Raw genomic sequence first — 26,256 nt, forward strand, 5'->3', positions numbered from 1 at the left:
CACACAGTTTCTCCTAAAACATAACCTCCTTAATGTAGGTAAAAACACAACCCACACAAACAGCTGAGTTTTACCTCTGTTTGGTGTTCCTGGAGGCTCTCTCTTCACATTAACGTTGCGGGGAGTGCAGGCCTCACCAGGCTGGAGATGAGTAGGTGACTGAAGTCTGAGCTGGAGGGAAGGGGAGTGGAGCTGAGGGGACGGGGAATGCAGCTGGGGAACCGACTGAGGCTGGGACAAGGGGGACTGGAGATGAGGTACTGGGGACTGGAGCGGAGCTGGGAGTTGTGTGGATGGAGAATGTAGAGGGCCTCCTCCACCATTTACTGAGTCTTCACTGCCTTGTTTGGCCGTGAGTGGACCTCTGAGGCCAGGCAGAAGCTGGTTAGGAGGGTCCTTATCAGCAGCTCCAACAGATATCTAAGGGCAGGATGCAGAGAGAACAGAGCAATACTGTAAAAATGTGGTAAAAAGGGAACAGGGTGGGAAAATAAAACAGGAATAGAAAAGGTCAGTAAAGTGTAAAGGTTGGGCTGCGTGACAGACTGACACTGGAGACAAAGTCCAAGAAAAAAAACATTCAACTAAAGCTCCCTAAAGTACGGAAGAGGATTAGGGCCACTGAGAAAAAAAAAAAAAGTTAACTGATTTTTAAATTTTATTTCAGTTTAGTATGGGGAAAAAAAGTCAGAATTCTGACTTTTTTCTCAGATTTCTGCCTTTTTCCAAAAATTTCTGACTTTAATCTCAGAATTCTGACTTTTTTTCTCAGAATTCTGACTTTTTTCTCAGAATTCTGACAGATAAACATGTTAGCATCAAGCCATAGCCATGTCTGTTTTAGAGACTAGCTCTCTTGTTTTAATGACCTTCTGCTCCTTCGGGCACGTAAAAAGTTGCCTAATTCCGTAATTTTCCACCAATGTGTCACTGGCCCTCTCAAACAACTCACATCTTTGTCAGTAAAGCTGAGTGCTCCCACATCTCTACCTTCATGGTGCCCATCTACATTAAAATCCAAAATTCTGAGATTACAGTCAGAATTCTGAGAAAAAAGTCAGAATTCTGACTTTTCTCCAATACTAAATTGAAATCAAATTTTAAGATCGGTAACTAAATTAAACTAAAACTATAATAAAAAGTCACGTAGTGTTGTTTTGATAAATTGACACCAGTAAGTTTAGCTGATCTTTCCTATAATTTTAAAAACATAATGGCTCATTGATATTTAAAACCAAAAATGTAGTCCTCCTGACTTTCTATTAATAATGTGAGGAGGTTATAGCGTATTTTAAAAAAAGAAGTTGAGTGGAAGGAAAAAGTGTCTTTTGTGAGGGTGTGCATGGAATGTTGATGTAAACAGCGGTAAAAGGCCTGTACTTGTGTGGAGCTTTTTCAAGTGAGAGGACTTGACCAAAGTGCTTTAACACTACATTCAGCCATTCACCCATTCACACACACATTGTAGCCAATGCAGGGGTGGATTTAGGAAATTTGGGGCCCTAGGCAAAGACAGGCAGGGGAACCTCTGAACTGAGAAGACAACACATAAAACAGACCCATTATACAGATACAGAAATGCTAATAGAATAGACATACATTATTAGTTCTACGTTTTGTCCCTCTCTTCTTGTCGTTTTCCTCTCTATTTTTTTGCAAGCACTAAGCTCACTTAGCTGATTGCTCTTTCCTGTGTTTTCAAAAAGGCGACGGCAAAAGTAAATAACCCAGTCCTTCTTTTCACTGTAGACAGGCTATGATCTGCTTATCTGTTCTCCATTTTTCATTTGGATGAAATAATAGGTGCATGAATCATGACAGCAGACAAGATAGAGGAGAGCAGGAGGCGAGGTTTATATGTTGTCTCTAAAGTCTCCAGCAAAAGAAAAAACTCAGTGGATTTGGCACTAGGCGTTATTGTGTAATATAAGTACTAGAGGGGTCTGAAAAGTCGCTAAATACAGCGAAAAAAAGGCATGCAGGTGGCGCAGTGGTTAGAACGCACGACCCATGTATGGAGACGTTAAGGCCAATTTATGCCTCTGACGCTTAGCCTCCGCAACTGTCAAATCTGTCTCTGACTACGCAATCCTGACTACGTGTCGGACGGTGGCAAACCAACGTAGACCTCAAGCGGAATTGCGCAGACAAAAAACAGCTGTGATTGGTCCTTGGTACGCCTNCGTTATTGTGTAATATAAGTACTAGAGGGGTCTGAAAAGTCGCTAAATACAGCGAAAAAAAGGCATGCAGGTGGCGCAGTGGTTAGAACGCACGAGTGTCGCTGGTTATTCTTAAGGCCAATTCATGTTTCTGACGCATAACCTCTGCAAGCTTCAAATGTGTCTCTCTGAAAAAAATCCTGACTACGTGTCGGACGGTGGCAAACCAACGTAGACCTCAAGCGGAATTGCGCAGACAAAAAACAGCTGTGATTGGTCCTTGGTACGCCTTTCCGGCTGTCTGTGTGGTCGTCCTTCTGGATTCGGTGCCGGGGCGCGCCATTTTTGCAAACCGAGGAACAACTACAATGGACAACCTACGCTTCCTCCTTTGTCTTTTATGCCAACTCCAATAACAGAACCGGTTCCTCTTTGATGTCTAGCAATTCTAGATCCATCTCCGTGACATCTTGCGGATGCACCACTGTTGTTTTGGAAGATAAACACTCTCGCCGGCACCATCGAAGTTCTCGTGACCATTTGGCAAAGTTCTTGCGAGTTGTCGAATACGCTCCCCCTTGCGCTTTGGCGGGAAACTGCTGTGCGTCCCTAGAAATTCCAGACCGACGGTTCAGAAGCATACCAGCAAAACTGGTTCGCCACCAGACCCAAGCGACATTTGACGAGTGTGGTTTTTGCGACACACACATCAAATAGCGACAAAATCGCTAATTTGTCAACACGGCTCTTTGCACTGTTTGTTTTCAAATGGTTTTCTGCTTTCTGTTTGGACCTTTCTGAACATGTGCGGCAAATGGACTGATCCAATGTGGTTGACACTGAAGGGGGGGTGTTGAGACACACATAATATTATAAGCTTTCTGATGGCATTTTAGCAAAAGGATTTTTATCAAAAACATAATTAATGTGCACAAATAAGGAATAGCTATATTAACCATACATGTAAACAGAGTTTTATGGGGCCCCCAGCAGGAATTTGGGTCCCTAGGCAGCTGCCTAGTATTGCCTAATGGTAAATCCCCCCCTGAGCCAAAGCTGCCCTGGAGCTCACTGACAGAAGGAGGTTGAAATTCAGAGATAAAACCTGAGCATTTAAAATACATTTTAACTTTTCTGTAATGTGAAAGAAATTTAAACTTCAACAGAAAAGTTCAACTCAGGCTTAAACGGTACAACTGTTTTTTGTTGTACCGTTTAAGCCTCCTCATAAAAGACGCACATTAAGAATAGAAGAAGAAGAATGTCCTGGTTTGAATGAATCAGAGTTTAAATTTGGGGTGTAGTGTGAAAAGCTGCTGTGTACCGTGGAGTCTCTGCTGTCTCTGCGGTTCTCCCCCAGAGGACTTGATTTAGGGCTGATGCAAGCCGAGCCGCTCGTTAGTTTGGACGTCCCTCCGGCTGGGACGGACGAACCGGAACAAGTCAGGCCCTCGCTGCTGGCTCTCTTCTCCACCTTCACTCGAACCGTCTGAAGGCTCAAGGCCGACGGAGGTGGAAGGTCTCCCAAGTCCTTTAAAAAAACACATTTGGTTAGAATCCCTTTTTTTTCTGAAATGGGAGTAAAATATACACGTGGCAGCAAACAGACTGACAATCACCTTTTCGTCAGTATCCAGAAGAAATCGCAGTAACTGGTGGTCCCGCGGCTCTCTGGGATTGGGCTTGTGGGGCGCTGTGCCTGGAGCCGGACTGGCAGGCGGCTCCTTCTTGATCTCTACTTCATTTTTATTTCCTCCGACCTCGGACGCGGCGGCGGCGGTGTCGTTTGGACTGCTGTCCTGGAGCAGCCTGTGCAGAATCTTGTGGCGCTCCGTGAGACTGCTGTGGGAAGCGGGACAATGAAGACCCAGGGAGGGGTGAGGAGGATGAGGTGATGAGTTGTTGTTGGATTCCACTCCTGAAACACTGCTGTCCAGGAGCTGGTTGAGTCTGGAGTTCCCCAGCTGTGAGGCAGGAGGTAGGGGGGCTTTAGCAGAGTCCTCTCCCCCATCCCCCGCTCCAGTTTGGGGCTTTGCCGACTGTGGTCGAGTGGAGGAGCCAGTGGGCAAACTGGCTTGTCTCTGAAGTCCAGGCGAGGACAGGGGGAAAGACCCTGCTGACCCACCGTTTACCCCACTATTACTATCGCCGGCAGAATGCTGCCTGTTGAGGCTGCCGCCGCTACTGGCTGCCCCCGAAGGCGACTGGAGGCCCGGCGTGGAGGGCGAGAAGGGGTTCCCCGGTACTCGAGGGCTTCCCCCTAACCCAGGACTGGCATGTGGCATCCTGGGTGACATAAAAGAGGTAGAGGAGGCTGTGTGTGGACTGCTGAGAGCAGAGGGACTGTTGACCTCTGGGGGGCAGTTCGTCCGATTGGGCGTCAGGTAGCCTGTTGGTGTGGAGGGGTTGTGTCCGAGGGAGGAGGCGTTGTTGTTGTTGGTATGAAGGACAGAGCCTTGGCTTGAGTTACTGCCAGGGGGAAGCGAGGGGGGCCGGGTGGGGGTGTGAGCAATACTGCTGGGGGTCAGTGGAAGGCTGGGGTTAGTGTTTTCCTGAGAGCTAGCAGTGATGTGTTCCCTGAAGGAGAGGGACAATAAGTTTGACTCCAACGGAACATAAAAATTCACATATCTAAAACATATGGAAAAGTTTGGGATAAATCTACATTTTAAAACCGTCACAGAACTATTTATATATATAATCATTTCTGATACAAAGACTTGAGGCACACTTTGAGATTTTATGTAAGAGAAAAACAAAGTAACTGTGAAGTAGGGCTGCAACTAAAGATTCTTTTGCAAATCGATTAATCTATTGATTAATGGATTTTTAATCGGATAGACAAAGGGTTCCTGAAAGAAGACTTTTTACGTAAGTAAACCAGGTGAAACTCAAACATTGAGGAGTTCTAGACAGAGCATATATTTTTCATCCTAAATGCAAAATTTTAAAACAATTTTTATATAATTGCTGCTTTAAGTGTGTCGCTCTGTCAGCTAACAGCATGTGTAGAGTCCCTATACTCCATTTAAAAACGTATCGTTTACTAAATTAGTTATCTTAATAATCGATTAATCTGATGACCTGTTTCAGCCCTACTTTGAAGAAAAAAAAGGCTGACAGGCGTTTAAGATTGTCGCCTAAACCCCTTTAGCTCTGTCTGCAGGCTTGGAGGACTTCATCCAATGGAAGGTTGACAAATTTTCTTCAAGATTGCCCTAAGTTGAGCTCTATCTATTTTTACCCCCGTTCTGACGCCGATAAAGAAAAGCATCTCCACAGCATGACACTACCACCACCGTGTTTTGAAATGCGGAGAAGCGAAGCTACATTTTTAACCCATCTGAGCAGAGCATCTTCTTCTGTCCTCTTCATGGCTCCTGACACAATTTAATCAGAAACCCTACAGGCTTTTTTTTTCTTAAAAAAAAAAAGCATGTTGCATTTACCAGATTTAGTTTTTTTTATTTAAAAAAACTGAAAATAAAGATTTATTCCTGAAGTTCAAAGTGTGCAGCATGTTGTTTAAAACAAAGACCAAAAACACCAACAATTTCAAGAAAATACTAAAAACTTTTGTGTGTTTTAACTGCATATATTAAAGGTTTAGGTTTGGATCATCACATGGATACTGAACACAGTTTGTCTGCGAGTCACGGTACCTGTCAATAGTGTGAATGCCCATGATGAAGGGCTGTACGTCTGGTTTTGGTGGGCAGCAGAACTTGCAGCGTGTCTGTGCGCTGAGCGGCGTGCCGTCGCTTAATGTGAAATGGTACAGGGGGCTGACAGCAGTGCCGCGTGCCATCACTGATGAAGAGAGAGAATAGTGACAGCCAGTCGTTAAAAACAGTACATTTCTTTCCTTTTAAGGATAAACTTTAACAAACAAGCACATGATAAACATACCTCAAAACCATGAGGTAGGGATTATTTATTACATTAGATGTTAAAAGGTCAGAATATAGACTCCACAGATTACAGAGTTAATTATAGGGATGAAAAATGGAGAGAATCATCTTCTGTTGGCTAAATCAGTCTCTTAAATTAATTAACTTATCCTTACAACCTTTATCTATTTTGTTGTTCTTTACAGTCATGTGCTTTTGAACAGCTTTTATTTATAAGGTGACTCCTAAATACCTTTAAAAACAATAATCTTTAGTGTTTTTATCAACCGTTTAATCAACCATTCCAACTTTTGATTTTAAAACCAAACTGGCATCAAATATAAACTTTTTGTACGAAAGGATAAACTAAAAAAAAGGAGCATTTGGGTTCGATTTGTCAAAAGGAAACAATGGAGGGGATTTATTTCACACGGTGTCACTATGAACCTGAATGTCTGGCTTTAAATTCCTTCGAACTAGAGGCTCTGAAGTTTTGTAAAGGCGCAACAATGCCTAAATTCCTCAGTAAGAATTCAGCCAAAACCAAAGCTGGAGCAATGCAAGAACCAATGTACAAATTCAACTATGTATGGTTTCACAAAAGTAAAAGACAACAAGTTCTGTGTCTCTCAAAAAAAAAAAAAATAAGATTAATAAAAAAGTATGTTTAAAACTATCATTTTTCTATAAACCCATTGCTGTCATCTTCTATCAATATTGCAGTTTTCCTTTGCACTATGCACTAGCATGTAGATGATTCACTCTAGGTTTTCAGGTTTTTCATGATCTTAAAAGTTTGCTTTTCCAGAGTAAATTGTCAGGAATTTACTTGAACCCATCTTCTTATTAATGGTGACGATCTCCTTCATCCAGGTCATAGTCATTAAAAAAAAAAAATGTTAAAAAACCATCCACTGGACTTTGTGTCCAAGTTTGAAGACGTTTCGCTTCCCATCCAGGCAGCTTTTAAAATGGACACTTTGAATTGCAAAAGCTTCCTGGATGGTAAGCGAAGCATCTTCAAACTTGGAAAAAAAAGTCCAGTGGATTGTTTTTTTTTGTACTTTTTTTTTTTTTTTGGAACCACCATGTAACTGGTGGGAGAGATTCAGGGTTACTCCTGTTTTTCATGAGACTAAAATTGATTTGTATATTGTGTATGTATTGCAAATGCAACTAATTTCCCGACCCTATTTCAAATAAAAAATGTCAGGCGTCTGGTTAGTACAATAAGGACCTTTGTTTTTTTTGTTTTTTTTTTTAGTTTTGACGGCACTAGTGGCTCGTTTTTTCGACAGGAGCCTTACAGGAAACGGGGTATGAGTGAGGGAGAGGAGACATGTGGGAAAGGACCACAGGTCGGATTTGAACCTGGGTTGCTCTCTACTCTTCATTCAAACTCGATTGAAATGAACTGGAGCGTTTTTTATTTATTTTAGATATAAACATGTGATTCACCGCATGAAAACATATCGATGGCGAACCCCGGGTTACACTACGCTACTGAGGAGTCTTAAGCTAATGGCTACAGGTTGCTTGAGCCCGTCCTTTTGTTTTTTAAGAAGCATCTAGTCTACCTAATAATGACGTAGTTAATGACGTCTGCAAAACTTATGTACGTTCAACTGCCGCAGCTTAAAATGCCAAAAAGTTTATTTAACCTGAAATGAAAAAAGCCAATTGGTGATTTTATGTTTAATTATTCTGTGGATAAAGGAGCCGCTTGTCTGACAAACTGAATTTTCAAACTAAAATTCAATTAAATATATAGTTTGAGTTTCAAAGCATTAAAATCAATCCAGTGAAATTCTATTTCAAAGTAATGCATTTTAATTTAAATAACATTAATATAGATTCAGTTTCTGCCTCTGCACTTAAAGTAACAGAAAGACTAAATATTTCAATGAAAGTAAAAAATCTATTTAGACATTTGTATTTTTTAAGATTTTCTAGTATTTTCTAAAGGATGTTAAAAGGAAACATTTGCCTGCAGCTGGAGGATTCTGCATAAACTCATCTAAATAAAACATTAACCTTGACTAAAATCAAAAGGCACTAATTGAAAAAAAAATCTGATATTTTGCTGTGAATTTGTAGCCATTTTTCTAATGATGTTTATTCATCTTTAACATTTTTAATGGGAAACATTCAGCTTAAACCTTTTTGTCATAATCTGCAAATGAAGCCCAGTATTTCTAGAGAAGTAGTTCTGATTTAAAACGTTGCACCAGTTAATTATCTTGCTATATGAAAGCTGGACGGAGCTTTTATAAGAGGGAGTTCTTGGTGTTGTAGGGTTGCTTGTGTCTTCTCACCTTCATGCAGCAGCTTCTTGGCATGGGAGGGCTCTTTGCCCTGCGGCTGAAAAAACGCATAAATGCACTTCCTGACCAGGTCCTCCCAGCCAGGCCGGCCTGTCGCTCGCAAAGCGCTCGTTTCTATGGAGATGATCTTCCCTGGAATCGAAGCGTCACACAGAGATAAACACAAAAGATCAGTTTGAGCTGATTCCCCTCCGGTGATCTAGCTTTCACAGACGCTGTCCTCACAATGAGATCCGCATCAAACATTCAGGGAATTTTAATGTTAACAGATTTATTTTTAAGGTGTTTTTTTCTCTGCATAGAGCCAAAGCTGTGTTTGCTAGGTGGTAGGAAAATGTACTTAGAAATACAGAAATTGGCAACAAACCCTCAGAAACTAATGGCTTTTATAACATAATGCTAAAAGAATGTTTTGTTCAAAGCTCAAAAATGTATGGCCCATTTTTTTACGAATCTGACTCCTCTATAAGAACGACAGCATAAGAAGCTCAAAGGACAGTCCTGAAAACGCTTTCCCCTCCAAACATTCAGAGCTCCACCATCAATGGGTGATATAAGAAAGATTTACTCAGATCAGAAGGTTATACTGAAAGGTAAGTAAGTAAGTAAACTTTATTTCTATAGCACTTTTCACAGACCAGGGTCACAAAGTGCTGCACAGATTTATAAAAAGTTTATATAAATTAAAACAACATACAGAAACAGTAAACACAGTATTAAACTAAAAAACAAGTTTAAAAAAGTGGGTCTTTAGTTGTTTCTTAAAAGTGTCTATACAAACAAGAGAACAAATGGTACAAGGTAGCTCATTCCAGAGGCCAGGCGCCACAGCTTTAAAAGATCCGTCTCCTCGGGTCTTAAAAAAAAGGTAGGGGTGTAAATAATAATAGTTTTTTATCGATGCATCGATCCAACAGCCGACGATCCGATGCATCGACACGTCCGCAAGAGAATCGATTCATGTTTTTTTTCCCTCCGGTCTATTTTTATCCATTTGCTCCTGGGCGTAATTCTCCCTCCCGTGCTGCGGTGGCGCTAAACCTATTTTGCCCTCTTACCTCGCTTCCTGGTTATACTCTTACAGCAGTGTGTTGCAGTAAGCTTGACACAGACATTTTTAAATTATGCTCAATATTGAAGCGTGGTCTGTGCTACACGGTGTGAGTCTAGATACGGCCGAGGCAGCGAGTAAGTGGGGGCCAGTTTAGTCTGACGACGGAGGGACATGAGGGCCAAAAAGAGCAGAGATCCAGGTGGAAAAAGGGTCCCAGCGTTCTCGCGCACCTCGCTCTTCTAGAGGGTCAAACTTCACGAGTTGTTTTCCGCAATTTCGGTCATAAAAACAAAACAAGCCGGCCTCCTGTCTGCTGCACTGTTTGCGGTCAGCTACAATTTGGGAGAGGAGCAGCGGAGCGTCTGTGGAGGGGGCGGGGACGTCTGGAGCCGAGGTATTGCATTGCACTCATTGCACTGATTATGTGCAGTATTTTTACAGTATTTTTTGATGCAACTTTTCTACTTCTGTTATTTGCTGTTGTTTCTAAAAAAAATAAAAATAAAAATGCATAACGATATTACAGCTTTCATTGATTTATTTCAAACTTGAAACTTTGTTTAGCCTGTAAGGTGTAAAAAAAAACAAAAAAAAAACCATTAATCGAATGGAATTGTAGTGTATTCTTAAGTATTGAAAATAATCGAATCGTTGGGTCAGGAAATCAATACTGAATCGAATCGCCATGATGGATGTGATTTACACCCCTACTGAAAGGGAAAATCAGTATTTAGGCTAAAAAAAGCTGAGAGGCTTATAATGAAAGCTTTGAAGTGCCACAAGGACAGATCACTGCCGAGTTCAAGTGGAGAGAATGAGGGTCTCACTTTAGAGTAAACATCAGTGAAAAGTAAAGGTTAACTTGATTTTGAATGGCACAGTTAAAATGTAAACTAAATGTTTAAACTTGTTTAGTTGTGCGTTAAACTCAAGATAATACTTAACAAAAGAAAGTTGTCAAACTTCTAATGAGCAAATATGTAATTACATCCCGTTTACGCTATGGAAACTGGTTGTGCTTTACCTGTCGGGTCCTGCTTCGTGATAAAAGACTCCGTGCGTGGTATCCGACAGGCGATGCAGATCAGGCAGCTCTGCAGGTCTGAACAGACAAACAGACAGCTGAGTGTTTTGGTGTGTACACTTAAAAAGAGCAATAAAAAAAAATTAATCCTGTTTAAAAAAAAAAACAAAAAACTTTCTGTCATAGACCCAGAAACCAAGTGAGGGGTTATAATCCTGGATCTACAGACAGAAAGAAAGCAGGAAAACCTCCAAGGCCAGTTCTTATCAAAATGACTAAATACCCACAGAGCTGGACGGCCAAAAATCTGCAATGCAGAAACTGCATCATTCTAACTTATGAAGGCCACTCTAATGATAAAGACAAAAAAAAAACACAACCAAAAACATAGTATTGACATGTTTTTACCTTTAACCACGAGAATAAACAAAACAAAAATCTGTCCAAGTCCATTTTTGCTCCAAACCAATCATTTTCTAAAATTGGCTTCATTCCTAAGATAGTCAACATCAGACCACAGAGGAAATGTCTGAGTTATAGAACGCGTGTCCTGAATGTTTTTAAAGGCAGCAAATTCGAACTAAAACCCAAATATTTCAGACCAATAAGACTCAGATCGAGCTTCAATACTAAAATAATTGTCTCAAGAAGTCCTTGAATGCTCAAAAGGACAGGAATTTCGTATTTAACTGATGGCAAAACAAAACTAACACTCCTTCTCCTCGCCGTTCTCCTCAGGACTCACAAATGAAATCAGAGTAAACGCCTGTAAGCTCCAAGTAATAACTGTGTTTTATCGACGCACCTTCTTCCTCCTCGTGAACGGGCCGTGGCTGTGAGATGGTAAAACACTGCATGATCTCGTACTGCTGCCGGGCCTCCTGGTTCTCAGAGTCCGCCTCGTCCGGCGGTCTCTTCAGCATGCGACAGTTAAAGGTGTGGCTGTTCCTGCGGCCAGGTTCCTGCGGCCACGGGGCGCCGTTAACTGATAGAGAAGAAGAAGTGATTACTATCAACTACTCATCCATTCATCCATCCATCCATCAATTCATTCCAATTATGTGGGAATTTAAAAATAGGTTATAAAAATGGTTGTGACTCAAGAATTGGAGAGGAAGGTCACAGTATACCAACCTCTAAAAACTACTGCGTGGTGTAAAAAAAGCAAAAACAATACATAAATCCAAAGACTCATTTTCAAAAAAATGTCCTTACAGACACCATGAGCCTCCATTACTTTATTAATTTGCTGTTATGCTTGCATCACAGTATGATGCATAACTACAAAATCCTGTAATTTCAGGTAACAGCTATAAAAATAGTTGATTACCAGAGATTAGGCCTGTGCAAAAAATTTATAAAAATTTTCGGTTGTGATTTGCGATTTTAAAGAAAATGTAATTTTTCTTTTTTTTTTTTTTATAATGGTCTTTCTTTTGCTTTCTGTAACAGCAGTATTACTCTCAGGTTGCAATTTGGCAAGCGACAGCATCACTACAGGTGAATGAGAAGTTTGTTATTGAAAAGAAGTAAAATCCTCTATTGTTTGGAACAGCAGAGTTTTAAGATTTCCGGCGTGCGCCAAATGCGTTGCTTGTTGTGTTGCTGATGAGTTTTATAGCAACATCAGTGACAACTCTGACTGCTATGATTATGTGTCTTTTGATGCTTATCAGAACGCATTACTACCCAAAAACAAATTTAGTAGGAGGATGGGAGCAGGGGGTCTGTAAAATGAACGAGCTGCAGCCAAGTTAGCAGCAACGGCACTGAATAGTGACCTGTAAACATGAGCAACACGCAAGGTTCCCGGTGAGGGATGGGGGGTGAAATAACAAATGTATTTAGATGCGGTTGTATTAGATGAAATGGGGTTGTGTATTGAAAGGCAGATTTTAACTGTCAGAAAAGGTTCCCGGTCCAGATAGCCAACAAGTTAGCTGTTAAAGGGTTCCTACAGCATAAGGAAAGTTAAATTCAAGACTTTTTAATGCGCTTGAAATAAAAATTTTTCACAAGAAACACAAGAAAAACCTGCTTGCGACAACTTAACCCAAAGGTTTATTTTAACATAAACCACTGCACTAATGTTTCAAATGTTGAAAAGCTTCCCATACAGGAAGAAAGCTAAAAACACACAAATGACAGATATATTTTAACAATTATTTAACTGAATTCACAAACTTTGTTTTAGCAGGGAACAAAACAAATCAGTGTTAAAGCCACAACATAACCAGTGCTAAGACTTTTTTGCAGCTATTTTTCTTTGTATGGTTTTCTTAGTATGTTTGATTTGGTGATAAGTGGAGGCGTTGCAGAGACAAGGGTGGAACAAAACTGAGAAATACCGGCTGTTTCTAAGAAAGACTGATTTAATACATTTTAATACCAATTAAGGCCTTAGTTTTATTTTGAAGAATTCAATGCCTTTTAAGACTTTTTAAGGACCTGCAGGAACCCTGTTTTAACAGAAGTACGGCTGCCAGTAGCACAGCGTGGTTAATAATAGTGAAAATGCCAGAGGAACAAACACGCACTAACCAACAAACCTCAGCTAAGAAACTGCTAACTGTAGCGCAAATCTTTTGCGCAAAGCACCGCATGCGACAGGAAAGGAGCAGGGTCGCTTTGTGCATAGCAAAAGACATGGAGCCCCTTTGTACTTATTGCTTTGCTTGATAACTACAGAACCACTGAGACGTAATGAAAATTCTCAGGTTTAGGAAGATGATATCTAAAGTGTTTTAACGGCCGCAGCTGTGCTGGAGGGGAAACACAGCTGTTAGACCTTGCCGAGTGCTGCACCCACGACTCCAGTCTTATTGTCTCTTCTCAAGGTTGCTCTCTAAAGCTAAACAAAGTAAGTGGATTGCTATGAATCAATGTTTTGTTCCTTAATACCCCCCCCCCCCTTTTTTTATCTTTCTCTGCACAGTTTTCTTCAGACACATTTGCAGCTTGCAAACTTATTTCAACGTTTGACAAGCTTCAGATTGTCACGTTATTTACTACAATCCTCCCATCTTGAATCCCTGCCTAATGCCTGACAGTTCAAAGCCTCTGCCCCTCTGGTGAGGTCACTCACCTAGGCTTTTAGGGAGCAGATTACGGACAAAATCATTGTGGTCTCCCACGTGGAGGATGGTGTAGACGCTAGAGTTCATCAGCTCTTCCTGGGTGTATCCAAGGTAACCCATCACATTCTCAGAAACGAAGACAATGCGGCCCTCGTGGTTGACCACAAAGAAGAATCCATCGAGCGCCTTAGGGAGCAGGAGGTGGGAGGAGGATGAAAGAGAGAGAAAGTGTGATAAAACAGGCGTATTAGTCCAGCTGAGGGAAATCTGTGTACCTGAGTTACCTCTAGCAGCATGGGACCAAGCGCCTCTTTCTCTACCAGCCCCTGACTACTGGAGGACACGTCGCTTTTCTGCACGTCGTCATCTGGAGACAAAAGAGCTGCTTTCTCTGTCAGGAGGAAAAAAAAAATGTCTTTAAATGTTGACCCTGGTCATATATGCATTCAGAGTGGGCGTTTCCTCACCCTGCTCACGCCGCTTGATCTGCTGGATTTGGTCCACGGTGCTCTTGAGGATGTGGCACTTGTCTGGCTTAGCGCTCACACTGGCGATGTCGCCCATGTTGGACGACACCAGCTCAGCTAGCTCCTCGATGTAGCGACACTCCAGCTCCCTCCTTCGCTTCTCCCCACTAGAGCAAAGGAATTCACATTCTAGTGACAGACGCAGTGATCCAAACTCTTCATCTCAAAGCGTAGCTTTAGTTAGTAAAATACTTATATTTCTGAGTCACATTTTTGCGATTTGAATCAAAAGCTATTCAATTCTACACCGGTTTGTTAAGGTTGGACTAATCATACAAGAATCTGGACTACAGTAGTTCACTTTAAGATGTTGATTTCTTTGTTGATGACCCAGTTATGATCAGAGCTTTAGCTGTGAATAGGGATATCCCGATCCCATATCAATTATATTAATCGTTAATAATCAGATATCGGTCCAATATTAGACAAAAAAACTAATATTGGATTTTTTTTGATCAGTTTCTGTTACTAACTGGTTAATTTCGCAAGGGTCAGTTGTTTTCATACCTTTTGTTGTTTACTTTTGTTCCCTGTTTTATTAATCTGTTTTGCTCAAGTTTTACTGACATTACTAACCTTATATAGCGGCACAAACGAAAATGTTTTGCTGCACAAACGTTTGACACCAATTTTGTCTAATTTGAAGAAGGTGGGGGGGCTGGTTGACCTTTTGACCTTTACATTTTCATTAATATCGTCAAAGCCAAAGCAGCACAAACGACAATTTTTGCTGCACAAACCAGCACAAACAGAGCTGAGTTAATTGACACCCATTTCGTCTGATTTGAAGAAGGTGGGGGGGCTGGTTGACCTTTGATGACCTCTAGAAATATTTCTTTATATATTTAAAACGATAGCGGCACAAACGAAAAATTTTGCTGCACAAATGTAGCACAAACGTTTGACACTAATCTTGTCTGATTTGAAGAAGGGGGGGGGGCTGGGGGGCAACTTCACTCAGGTTAAAATTTATGCAAAAAAACACAAACAAAAAAATGAAAACACGTCTTTACAATATCTTTCGTATTGGATCCAGATACAGCATTTAAGTATTGATATTATTGACAATCCCTATTGCACTTATAAAAGAAGTATGTCCTTCGTACACAAAGGGAAAAAAAAATACTCAACACTTAAATGACTAGTGTTAATACAGGTACCCTTGAGTTGAATTTACTACCTTTTACTACCTCTACAATATTTTTACTACCAACATAACATTTTGGGGGGAGCGGTGGGTTCACAGCACTGACCCATGTATGATGATGGCCCATCTCTCAACAACAAACATAGTCCCACTAACTTACAGGTGTAACTAACTCAGACTTTATCTTGACTAGGACGACCTCAGCCAAGAAAACCTTTTGCTATGTCTGAGTCTGTGAGGACGTTTTGGAATAGCTGCCTGATGCCGTCATTTGAGGAGTCCGAGTAAAGCTTGGTTGCAGCGTTCAGACACCAGGAACCTCAGCTCTGCCTGCAGCTCCTGTTGTGCTGCTGGTAATACTGGTTTGACGCTGACGTGTGACGGCAATAATGTGCACGTAGCTGAGCTTGAGGTTGTAGTTAAACAGCTCTGGGTAGCAAAAAAAAACAAAAACAAAAAAACCAAACAGTAATCTGTTCCCTCTAGAAGTGAAGCCACTGGTGGTGAATTGTGAAAACTCTGTGGGATATAAAATCATCGTATAACTGGTCAGATTTATAGTTTATCTGTTCTTTTTGCAAGAAACCTCTCCGTTATCTTTGAAAGCTGGGTCATCAAGCAAAAGTTGTGAAAAGTTCCATCTTCCTATGGAGAGCTGTAAAATGACTTGTTGGTTCAAAATATGAAGCGGTTTAACCATCAATCTAGTCTATCAACATCAGCTCAGCTCCTGCCGTAATTACTTATAATTTTTATACAGATTTTACAGTTAAAGGTAAGAATATATTAAAGGGGTGACTGTGTACCGGATCTGCTCGGGTGGTCAGAGCTGACAAAATTACAATACGGAAATGCCACTCAGACAAACTGTATTCCACCCGTTGTAAACGAATCAAATCTCATCTGCAGTCTGAACTTATTATCATCAATATTTGCTATTATTTTACGTATCTGCGGCGACCTAAAGTAGCCAAAAGTAGAAAACAATCATTCTCGGTCTAGAAGGCATATCCTGCATGCTAAGACAGACTGAGCTCTGCCGTTTAACAAGGTTTTATTAAAATCTGAGGGCAGGAGAAATGGAACATCTTAAAAAAAAAAAACATAAAAAGGCTTTCGTGGAGCTTTTAGACAGAAAAAAAAAAATGTTATTCTACTTGTAATGAACGTTTATTGTTGACGACATGCCTTTAAAACTAGTATAACTATTAAGATGGGTAACTGACCAAGCTAAAAGAGGCTAACCAGTTAGCTTCTGAGCACAGCTATCTACAGCGCTACCCAGCTCTCCCCCTTTATACCACGGTCAAGCAGTTAGGCTACTTTTATTAAGTTTTCCGTGATTGATAAAAATCTGTTCATGGTGAACAGTCTTTAGTGCACGTGTAGTCGCTAAGACAACAAGTGCTACCGACTGGGCACATGTACAGCTGCATTATGTTATTATCGTTGTCTGGGCAACCACAAAGTTCAATGTCATCGCCAACCGAGCAGATCTGGTACCTATAACGGAAAATTTACATTTAAATCGCTGCCGTTCAATGGCCTTTATTTAAGTTCATTCAATTTACAACCCTGCAGAAATCCACTATCTTTCTTAAATGCTATACGTTTTAAGAATCGATTAGAGATCCATTTATTTAGCACCTTTACACCTTAAAACTCTGATCGGTTCTTAAGCATTTGAGCCACAGTCAAGTGTTGACAGATACCTTATTAATGAATAGATGTCTTAAATATTAAGATGTTATTTGTTGTGCGTGTGACATTTCTAGAGCAGGGTGAATTTATCTTATAAATTATGACAGTTGTAATTTTCACAAACACATTTTCTATAACATTTGCGTCTTGAATGTGTGTATTTATTTGCTTTTTATTGTCTTTTGTTCATCCTCAACCTACCATGGAACAACATATTTTAAAAAAATAAATTCTAGTGGTTAAATTTGGCATATTTACAAAAAAAGAAATTGAACTTCTGGATCCACAATCGAGAAATTAACTCTGCATTCTGACCCATCCCCTAGGGGAGCAGTGGGCTGCCATTGTGCAGCTCCCGGGGAGCAGTGTGGGGTTAAAGGGTCTTGCTCAGAGACCCAGAGTGCCGGCTGTGGGGTACTTGCAACCCTCTCAGAGCACAAGCACACTGCTCTAACCACCAGGCCAACACTCCCCTGTAATAAGATAAGATAATAATTGAACTTTATTGATCTCACATTGGAGAAATTTACCTCTGCATTTAATCCAACCCCTTGGGCAGCAGTGGGCTGCCATCGTGTGGCGCCCGGGGAGCAATCAGGGGTTAAGTGCCTTGCTCAGGATCCACGAGTAGAGACAGTTGGATTTTAACCAGGTACTTGCAACCTTCTCAGAGCACTGCTCTGACTACTAGGCTAACAATCCCCCAATGTGCTCATGTTGATCATAACGCACTGTTCCATTATTAAATAAACAGACAAACTATCAAAGCAAAAGGCTTAGGTTGGGTCCGACGATTTGTAATCTTGTTTTTTGAATGCAGAAACAAGCCAAATCAATAATAAACAAATACAAAAGCATGATAGTATGGTGCATTTGAACATTAAATGCATTTATTTTTCTCCAGATTAAACATTAATTTTTGTTTAAACAACAGAAGCTGTAATTTGGCAGCAGCTCAAACATCTACTCTCCCTGCAGGCAAAATGTACCCTAATTACTTAGTAATGAAGCTTTCAAAGCGCTGACTGTGAACGACAGGAAACAGGAGGAAGCAGCAGTGAAAAATGGGAAGCTGGTGACAGAGCAGGAGGATGTGCTCAGACAAGATTATCTTTAATAATTCACCCTCCTTCAACGAGACACACCAAGGGAACAGACAGCAAACTGCTGAGAGGGATAAATATTGGACGGCAGAAGATGGATGTCTGTTAGAACTGACATCGAGTAAATTAATCAATTAGAAATTTGAAAAGAAATGACTGAAAGGGAATTTCTAAGCAGCCGGGACAAAAATCACGGATTCCACATATGAGAATCTGTTGAGTATATTGTTTTGAAGAGATTCAGGTTTGATTTATATATTTACTTTTATCTGTTGAGCTAAAAGAAATGAGAGAGATTTACGATGGAGGTTAAGTGAAGAATAAATTTTTACATATGTAATAAATCTAATTATATTTAATCAGGAAACCCTGTTCAGATGTTTGTTTCTGAGGTATCTGTGATCCTTTTCGTAGTAAAAATGGAAATCGCTTAAAGTCGTAGGGAAGCGGCTGTTCCAACAGTTGCATTTCCGAATTCTTCAGAGTGGTGCACGACTTTACACGAGTGACTAAAGTGAATGTGATTGGTCAATTATTAAGGGGGCGGGATTGATGTGGCAGAAGGTTCACAAGCTTTTTGGTTGTGGCCGGCATCTTGCTAAGCAGTTAGCATCTTAGTGCTAGTAGGTTCCCAATGGGAAATTCCATTGGGACCAAGTAGCACTAAATCGGTAACTTAGAAACGACACTGTCAAGGAACGCTATGGACAGCGGAAACGTGCAAGAGGAGGAGAGTTTAGTGCCGGAGGTCGTGGATGAGTCTCATCCGTCTTATGTGTTTTATTTAGTGGAGGAAAGCGGGGACGAAGATGTTGTGGAAGAGGACGCCAGGGCGACAGAATCTTGGTTTGGTGTAGAAGGCTTCCAGCCGAACATCTTTGAGCCCTTGCCTCGCAACGCTGCCAGTTCTGTTAGCTCTACGCCCGCAGAAGACACAGACGTTCATCCCAGTGAACACTGGGACGTAAAGTAAATGATTTTTATTTCTTATATCAACCGTTGCGTATATTAGCTGCGACATATGAATCAAGGTGTTATAACCGAAAAAAATTTGACTGACAGATGACCGTATATGATTGGCTGAATTTAGGTGTACAAGCTGACGTATAACTAACTGGCTTGCATAAGATAAAAAAACAACACAGATTTTAAGACAGGATTTTTTTTTTTTACTTTTGGGACAATATGGTTGACAAAGAGTACATTTATACACATGTTTAAGCCAGAATGATTTGAGAATTAAATATGACTTCCCTACGACTTTAAATTCCACGCATCTAATAAGCAGCTAATGTTGAAACCTACTGAAACTTCTATATTTTCTACCCAATGTGCTAAAAGTGTTTCCATATCTCCAAAGCCTCCCTGTGCTGATATGTTTAGACTGAAAACTGAACTCCAACTCCTGCTGAAGACTCTGCACATTCCTGGACTTAAGTTCCAACAACATACATATAGGCTGATGAGTAACAGAAAGGTATGTGAACGAACCGGGTGGCGACAGACGGAGGAGGAGATAAGTTTGGATCAGTGGCTCAAGATCTGCTAGCGTCTGCATCACTTTTTAAAAACTTTTAGGCCACCAAATAATAGAAACACCTTTGTGGAACTACTTGGAGAGACATCTAACCCAATGCACGATTACTGTTATAAAGATGAGATACAACATACTATTTGTAAACACGGGAAAGCCAGGACCAGATTGGTAATGTGTGTAATATAGATAAACCTCATTGTTAATTATAGGGTTTTTTTCTATGTTGTCACCATAGAAAAGCGAAGTCGACCTAAATATGAGTCTGTCTGTGAAAAGGAGGGACATTTAGTACAATACCTAGAGCTGATTGGGTTACATGCCAGCTAGTGTCACGTTGTTCTTTTATTAACAGGTAATTATCACACAGAGCTACAGCTTCTGTCTGTCATCCACTTAATTTAATACCAACTGCACGTGAGGGACCAGAAACCCCCTCTATATTCTATTGGTTTTCAAAATAAAAGGCGTCACATAGCATTACACCACAGCTAGTGCCCGCCTTCCATAATACACTTTCATGATTATCACAATAGGATTTGTCTGCAGCTTCTTGAGTATTTTCACAACAAGCGGAGTAAGCTGACAAATCAAACTTCTTCCAAATCCCGTCAGAAGAAAAGCACAGACATCTTTCCCAGCTACAAATGCACAGTGTGCTTCTCTTTGCTCCTTTTTTAAAAAAAACGAAAAAAATGTCACTACTTTAGCTTAAACCGAGTCAATTGCAGTATGGAGTCCTCCAGGGCAGCATGTTTGTAATGCCCTGAAAAGGCCGTTCTGACTATCGTCATTCCTACATGCCCCACCCCCAAAAACACTGCTGGCATGTCATTGGTCCGACCCGCTGGTGGTTAGAAGACGGACGTATTAGAGTCTTTCAAGGTGGATTTGTTGTGAGACTGGAACCTCAGATCTCGCTGCAATCCAGCCTGAAGCGCAAGGTTATTATAATTCTGGATTTTTCAAATGATGAGCAAAAAAAAGCTGAAAATGTTGCTGTTATACCCCAATCACCTCTCGTGTAACTAGATCATAACTTTAATATTTAAAGTGTAAGGACCCATTATTCTTGTATTCGAGGCTTTAATCCACAATAAGGTTTAATGCAGATATTTTTTTTTACAGAGGCCAGGTTTCACTTCACATCACTTCCACCTTATTTTTTAGCAAATAATCCAACATTAAACAACAAAACAACAATATCAAAACAAAACAAGACCAACAATTTACCAAAAAAAAAAAGGAATAGGCTGAAGCAAAGCTTATTATTGCCTCCACAGTTTTATACTTACAACCTTTACAACCTACCAGGTTCTTTACTGCGTATATAAATATTTAAATCTACATAACATAGGATTTAATCATTTTACATTTTAAATTCCTTTTAAAATTCACCAAGAAAGGACATAACTTTAAATCATTCCACATTTTCACACCAATAACTGAAACACATCTAGACTTTATCTGGCTCTATCTTTTGCACATTCAAATATAAACAAACCTCGCAAATTATATTTATTCTCTCTTAACCTAAATAATTTCTGAATACCAGAAGGAAGACTTCTGTTCACTCCTTTAAGCATTATTTCCAGTATTTTTATATAAACAATGTCTTTGAATTTTAATGTGTTGCTTTGAATGAAGAGTTTATCAGTTCGTTCACGGTATCCCACCTTATTAATAAGCCTTATAGCTTTTGTTTGCAACTTAACAAACTTATCAATAATTGTTTTATTTGCATTTCCCCATACTTCTGAACAATAAGACAAAAACGGCATAACCAAAGAGGAATATAGAATATGCAGGCTTTAAATATCTATTAAATCATTTATTTTAAATAATATTCCAATAGTTTTTGCAATTTTATTTCTAATACCAAATCTGAAAATAATGAGAGAAGGGTAAGAGAGATAGATCCACAAATGGAAGGCTAAACGTTGTTATGAATAAATAAATAAATAAAGTAATGTATGGATGAATGGAGGTGAAAACACATAAATTTATCGTGGAAGCATCCAGAACGCTGGAGGAAGCAACAATAAAACACTAAAGACCGATGCAGTCCTGACGGAGAACACTTAACGGGTAACTACAAACGTATTTTATTGTTTGGGTATTGTGTTCACAGGGATCCAGACTTTCAGGAGACACAAAGTTATATCATTACTCGGTCTGAGTGGAAAGATTTCAGAAATCCGGTTCTTTGCATACGAGCAGAACGTGTCTTCTCTGAAACCTTACAGGTTCATCTTTCTCTGTAATCTACATGCATCTCATAGTCTCAATATTTCTGTTTCCCTCACATTACTTTTCCTGCAATCTCTGTTTTTGTCAACAGATAGTTCCTACATGCCATCAGCCTCTCTCTGCGCTGTGTCATGTTCCACTGTGACAATAACCTGAAACTGATGGTAGCTTTCCACTTCCCCGACCAAACAATGATTCTACCTTGTTGGGTTCAATGGTGTAAACACAGATATGATTAAAACCGATGAGGTATATCGTATGGCATGGATTTGCTCTTATGTCTTAACTTTTTATACAGCTCAGTAAAGTAGATGTAGCTTTATAAATTTAATACCAAGATGGAATTGAAGCACCACGCTATTATCTCTACACGCAGACATTTCTGTTATATTGTTGATAAGTTGTTTATTTAAGACTCAAGAAGCACTCTGAGAGCGCAGACCTGTCAAATAGGTCGTTTCCCCAAACATGTTGTGACTAGGCCTGTCGCGATAATCAATAAATCAATTAATCTCACAATAAATAAAAACTATCCACGTCATTTAATTTATCGGCTATATCATCTCTGTCTGTGTTTTTTCTCTTTCTATTGATGACGCTGGATGACAAGGCTTAACTCCGGTGCGTTCCACTGACCCCTCCCCTTCCTCATTTTTTAGCAAGGGAATAAATGAGGAGGGAGGAGGAGGGGGCTATCGCATCAGGTTGTCAGCGTGCATCATTTTTTACTTCTGCAGCTTTAGAGCCCCGTGAGGAGTTAGAGGAGTTAGCGAGGTAAAAAAACAAAAAACATCTTATGTTGTGGGAAAAACTCGAAATGGAACTGGTTTCAAAGTCGAGCGCAGCAGCTGCAGTGTGGGAATATTTCGGATTCAAACCAAATGACCGAGGCGAACAGCTGAACCAATGCGAGCCAGTATGTCGCATTTGTCATTTGTCATGTATGTAGCAACTAAGAACAGCAATACAACCAACCTACACATGCACCTAAAGCACAACCACCCAATAAAGTTTCTCCAGCTGGGGACAAATAGTACAAGCGATGGCCCGCCTGCGTCTTCAAATTCGCAACAGTAATCATACAAAAAGGACGGCGCAAAGTGGCGCGTGCTCACAGACAGCATAGTTCATTTGATTGCTAAAGAGATGCTCCCATTTAATATTGTTGAAAAGCCTATCTTCTTTAAAATCTAATGATATACAGTAGGCTTGTCCCGATCCGATCCACGTATCGGATCAGGACGCCGATATTGGCAAAAAAATGCGTATCGGCAAAGCATGTAAAATGCCGATCCAGACTGCCAATCCAGTTTTTAAAAAAAAATCTGGTCCGTATTTTCCAGTTTCGCCGATTGAAACGATCCATTCCACTTTTTTGCGCCAGTGTTTCCCTGTTTTGCATTTTTATTAAAACTTACAGTAATACTTGCACCTTTAACTGTTTACGGTTTTACTGTTCACTGTGCAATTTCAGATTGCTATTCATAATTTTGTCCAGTTTGTGTTTATCTCTTAATAAGGTAAGGTAACAGGTAAGTTTGTTGTTACCAAGCATTGTGTTTTATTCAATCTCACCTAATTTAGCTGGCTAGATGTTATCAAGAGTACTAAAACCCTTTTCAACATGAGTCTTACAACTAAGGCTAAATACTTTAACTTAAACTTAAATACATGCTCGGATAGGCTGGTATCGGCCAGTATCGGTATCGGATCGGAAGTCCAAAAACAATATCGGTATCGGATCGGAAGTGCAAAATCCTGGATCGGGACATCTCTAATATACAGACTTCATTATTTGTACTCTATTGGTTGAAGGTAGTTTTTATTTCCACTGTAGTTTTATGTTGTGTTTAGTTTTTATTCAAGTGCATTTTTAGTTAACAGAGACTGAGAGTCCATTTGATTTTTATTTCTCGTTTTATTTTGTTAACCAGTTCTCAGTGGCGGCCGGCCCATAGGGGGTTCTGGGGCACCGCCCTCCCTGATAAGAAGAAAGTAACGTAAAATATATTTTTACTAATTAAATCATACATGTCACTTTTACTCTCTAGAGTGTGTACCTATAAGTAAAACAAATTATATAAAATACATTTCCCAACCTACTGTCATTCATTTGTGGATTTCCACAGACAGACTCCTACCGTCTCTGTCTTGGGGCTCTGATCAGACTGCCCCACATGTGCAGAGAATCTACCAATCATGTAATATTGCTAGGTCAATTTAATAATTTAATGGCCAATCAGCATCTCAGAATTTTATGGTCTTGGGGCTCTGAAAATGCTGCCCTTTAACAGGCTTCTGCACCCAATGCGCAGGTGCAGACAATTAGAGGGACGATGGTGAACGTAACGAGCGAGGTGCAGCTTCCACCAAATTCGGTGAGATCCTTATTTATCTACCCGTTTGCCAGAAGAACATCCCTGTTGTAGGATATGAACATTTCATGTCATGGTTATTGTGACCAAAATCATCACTGTTACTGTTATTATATAGTAAATTAAATCATTACTGTTAAATTGTATTTATTGTCCAATTGTTTAGTTGGAGACATACACTAGGTTATATCAGCCTGACCAAAAATATTTTTCACCAGCCGCCACTGCCAGTTCTAGTGTTAAGTGTTCTGTTGAAAATAAAGTGCGTTTATCTTTGGCAGGAAATCGCATGCATTGTTATGTCATTTCCATTAAATCAGTTTAAAAAGGTCCTCAAACATTATTATCGTTTAACGCAATAATTTTTGAGACAATTAATCGTTCAGAAAAATTTGTTATCGTGACAGGCCTAATTGTGACTTCCACCTTAAGTTAATACCTGTATTCAGAGAATCTTTCAAAAAATTCCCTGATCCAGGTGGAGAAATTGGATCATCATTAAATGTAATCAATTGTTGCCAGTCAGCCCAGTGCTGCTGCCTGCTGTGGTCAGGACTCGCATTTTTCACTCAATCTTTTTTTAAATGATATTGCTTTTATCCACTGTTGTCTTCACCAAAACACATACAGTATTTAGAGACCATGTATGGATTTTAAGGCTTCTTGTTTAAGTTGAACTAGCAAAAAAATGGATATCTGCTCATAATAGTCAATCTGGGGCCTTTATGTCAACATCTCTGTTTTTATTTTCCTCAAGTCTACACTGAAACTCCTGTTGTTTCTATGTCAAGGTTCATGTTTTCAAGCACCTCTCCAAGGTTTACCATCTACTCAATCTGCAGCCCTACTGACGTAATGTTTGTGAGTGCAGCAGCGAGTGGCATGACTGGACGTTTACCTTTGCCCCGATGTATCGCATGGTGAGCCCTTCCTCTTGTGTGACTCCAGCGTGGCAGGGTCCAGGGGGCCTTCCCCTACTGCACTCATTTTCAGCTTAGACAGACCTGAAAAGAAGAGAAGCAACAAAAACAGAAGAACCATTAACAATCTGCAGCAAGCCAAGATCTTAAACAATAGAGATGCCATCAAGTCGCTTTTCTATTCCCTTATGTAAGATGCTTTTTCACTAAAAAACAAACTGATGATCTTTATGACATGATTTAAGTAAAGAAGACAAACATGTCCTTCAACTAACAGAATTAACAGCTGCAGGCAGCTCATGCCAACCCTACAATGTATAAAAAGTAGAACCAGAAGGTATAGGAGATTTACAAGATGGAGCTAATTACGCACATTACAAAGAGCATACATCAGAATATGGAGCTGATCCAGGCAAACACAGTGAAGTAATACTGATATTAGACTGATGGGATTTTTATAAAACACACCATCAGAATCATATGCAATGTGAACTTTTATTCAAAGATATTGTAATATACAAAATATATAGATTTCAAAGTAGCTGCAGTAAAATTAGGAAAAAGCAAGAAACATATTAAACCTTAGATAAAAATGTATTTTTGTGTTATTTTATCCACTTGAATGAGACAAAACATTAAACCTTTTTCAGACTAAGCAGGTTGCTCTGCTCCAGGAAAAAATGTATTTGGATTTCCCTTAGCTACCTTTTACTTAAACCCCTACAAAGGTATTATCAAGTCCTATTGCTCTAAATCCTGTTGCTTTGTTAACTTCCAGTTGCAGAATAGAAAAAGTTATTTCTCCAGGACATATTACTCGCACGGCTCCAGCAAAACTATACGGCTTTAAACTTATGGTTCTTCTACAGCACCTTTTATCTGTTTAAAGTAAAATTCTATGCAAAACTTTACAAAAAAACTAATGTTAAATGTGTGAAGGAAAAGAATTCAAGCGAAATTTAGATAATTTCTTCTATGCAGAACTTTACTTAGCCAGTTCATTTAAAACATGTGCACTTCTATGACTCTTCTTCTTAAAATAATCTCTATGGAGAAGAGATAGGAACTAAAGTCGTTCCCATATGTCTTAAAGGCATACTATGCAACAATTTTCAGTTAATTAATGTGTTCCATAACGTTTTGGATGATTAAATGAGTCATATCAGGT

General features: G+C 39.9%; 1 protein-coding gene across 1 annotated transcript in view; it reads right to left on the reverse strand.

The window, feature by feature from the left end:
• ncoa1 (nuclear receptor coactivator 1) overlaps positions 1-26,256 on the reverse strand; it is a 49,864-nt gene that overhangs the window by 14,146 nt on the left and 9,462 nt on the right. Inside the window, exons 2-12 of the mRNA XM_015372818.1 lie at positions 25,067-25,172; positions 13,999-14,165; positions 13,816-13,922; positions 13,540-13,717; positions 11,260-11,439; positions 10,455-10,532; positions 8,368-8,508; positions 5,825-5,972; positions 3,782-4,739; positions 3,487-3,693; positions 75-420 (exon numbers count right to left, since the gene is read on the reverse strand). Coding sequence (XP_015228304.1) covers positions 75-420; positions 3,487-3,693; positions 3,782-4,739; positions 5,825-5,972; positions 8,368-8,508; positions 10,455-10,532; positions 11,260-11,439; positions 13,540-13,717; positions 13,816-13,922; positions 13,999-14,165; positions 25,067-25,155 — 2,599 coding nt within the window. The 5' untranslated portion in view covers positions 25,156-25,172. The remainder of the gene's footprint in view (positions 1-74; positions 421-3,486; positions 3,694-3,781; positions 4,740-5,824; positions 5,973-8,367; positions 8,509-10,454; positions 10,533-11,259; positions 11,440-13,539; positions 13,718-13,815; positions 13,923-13,998; positions 14,166-25,066; positions 25,173-26,256) is intronic.

The sequence above is a fragment of the Cyprinodon variegatus genome, unplaced genomic scaffold (genome assembly GCF_000732505.1).
Source record: "Cyprinodon variegatus isolate N-32 unplaced genomic scaffold, C_variegatus-1.0 Scaffold76, whole genome shotgun sequence".
Lineage (NCBI taxonomy): Eukaryota > Metazoa > Chordata > Actinopteri > Cyprinodontiformes > Cyprinodontidae > Cyprinodon > Cyprinodon variegatus.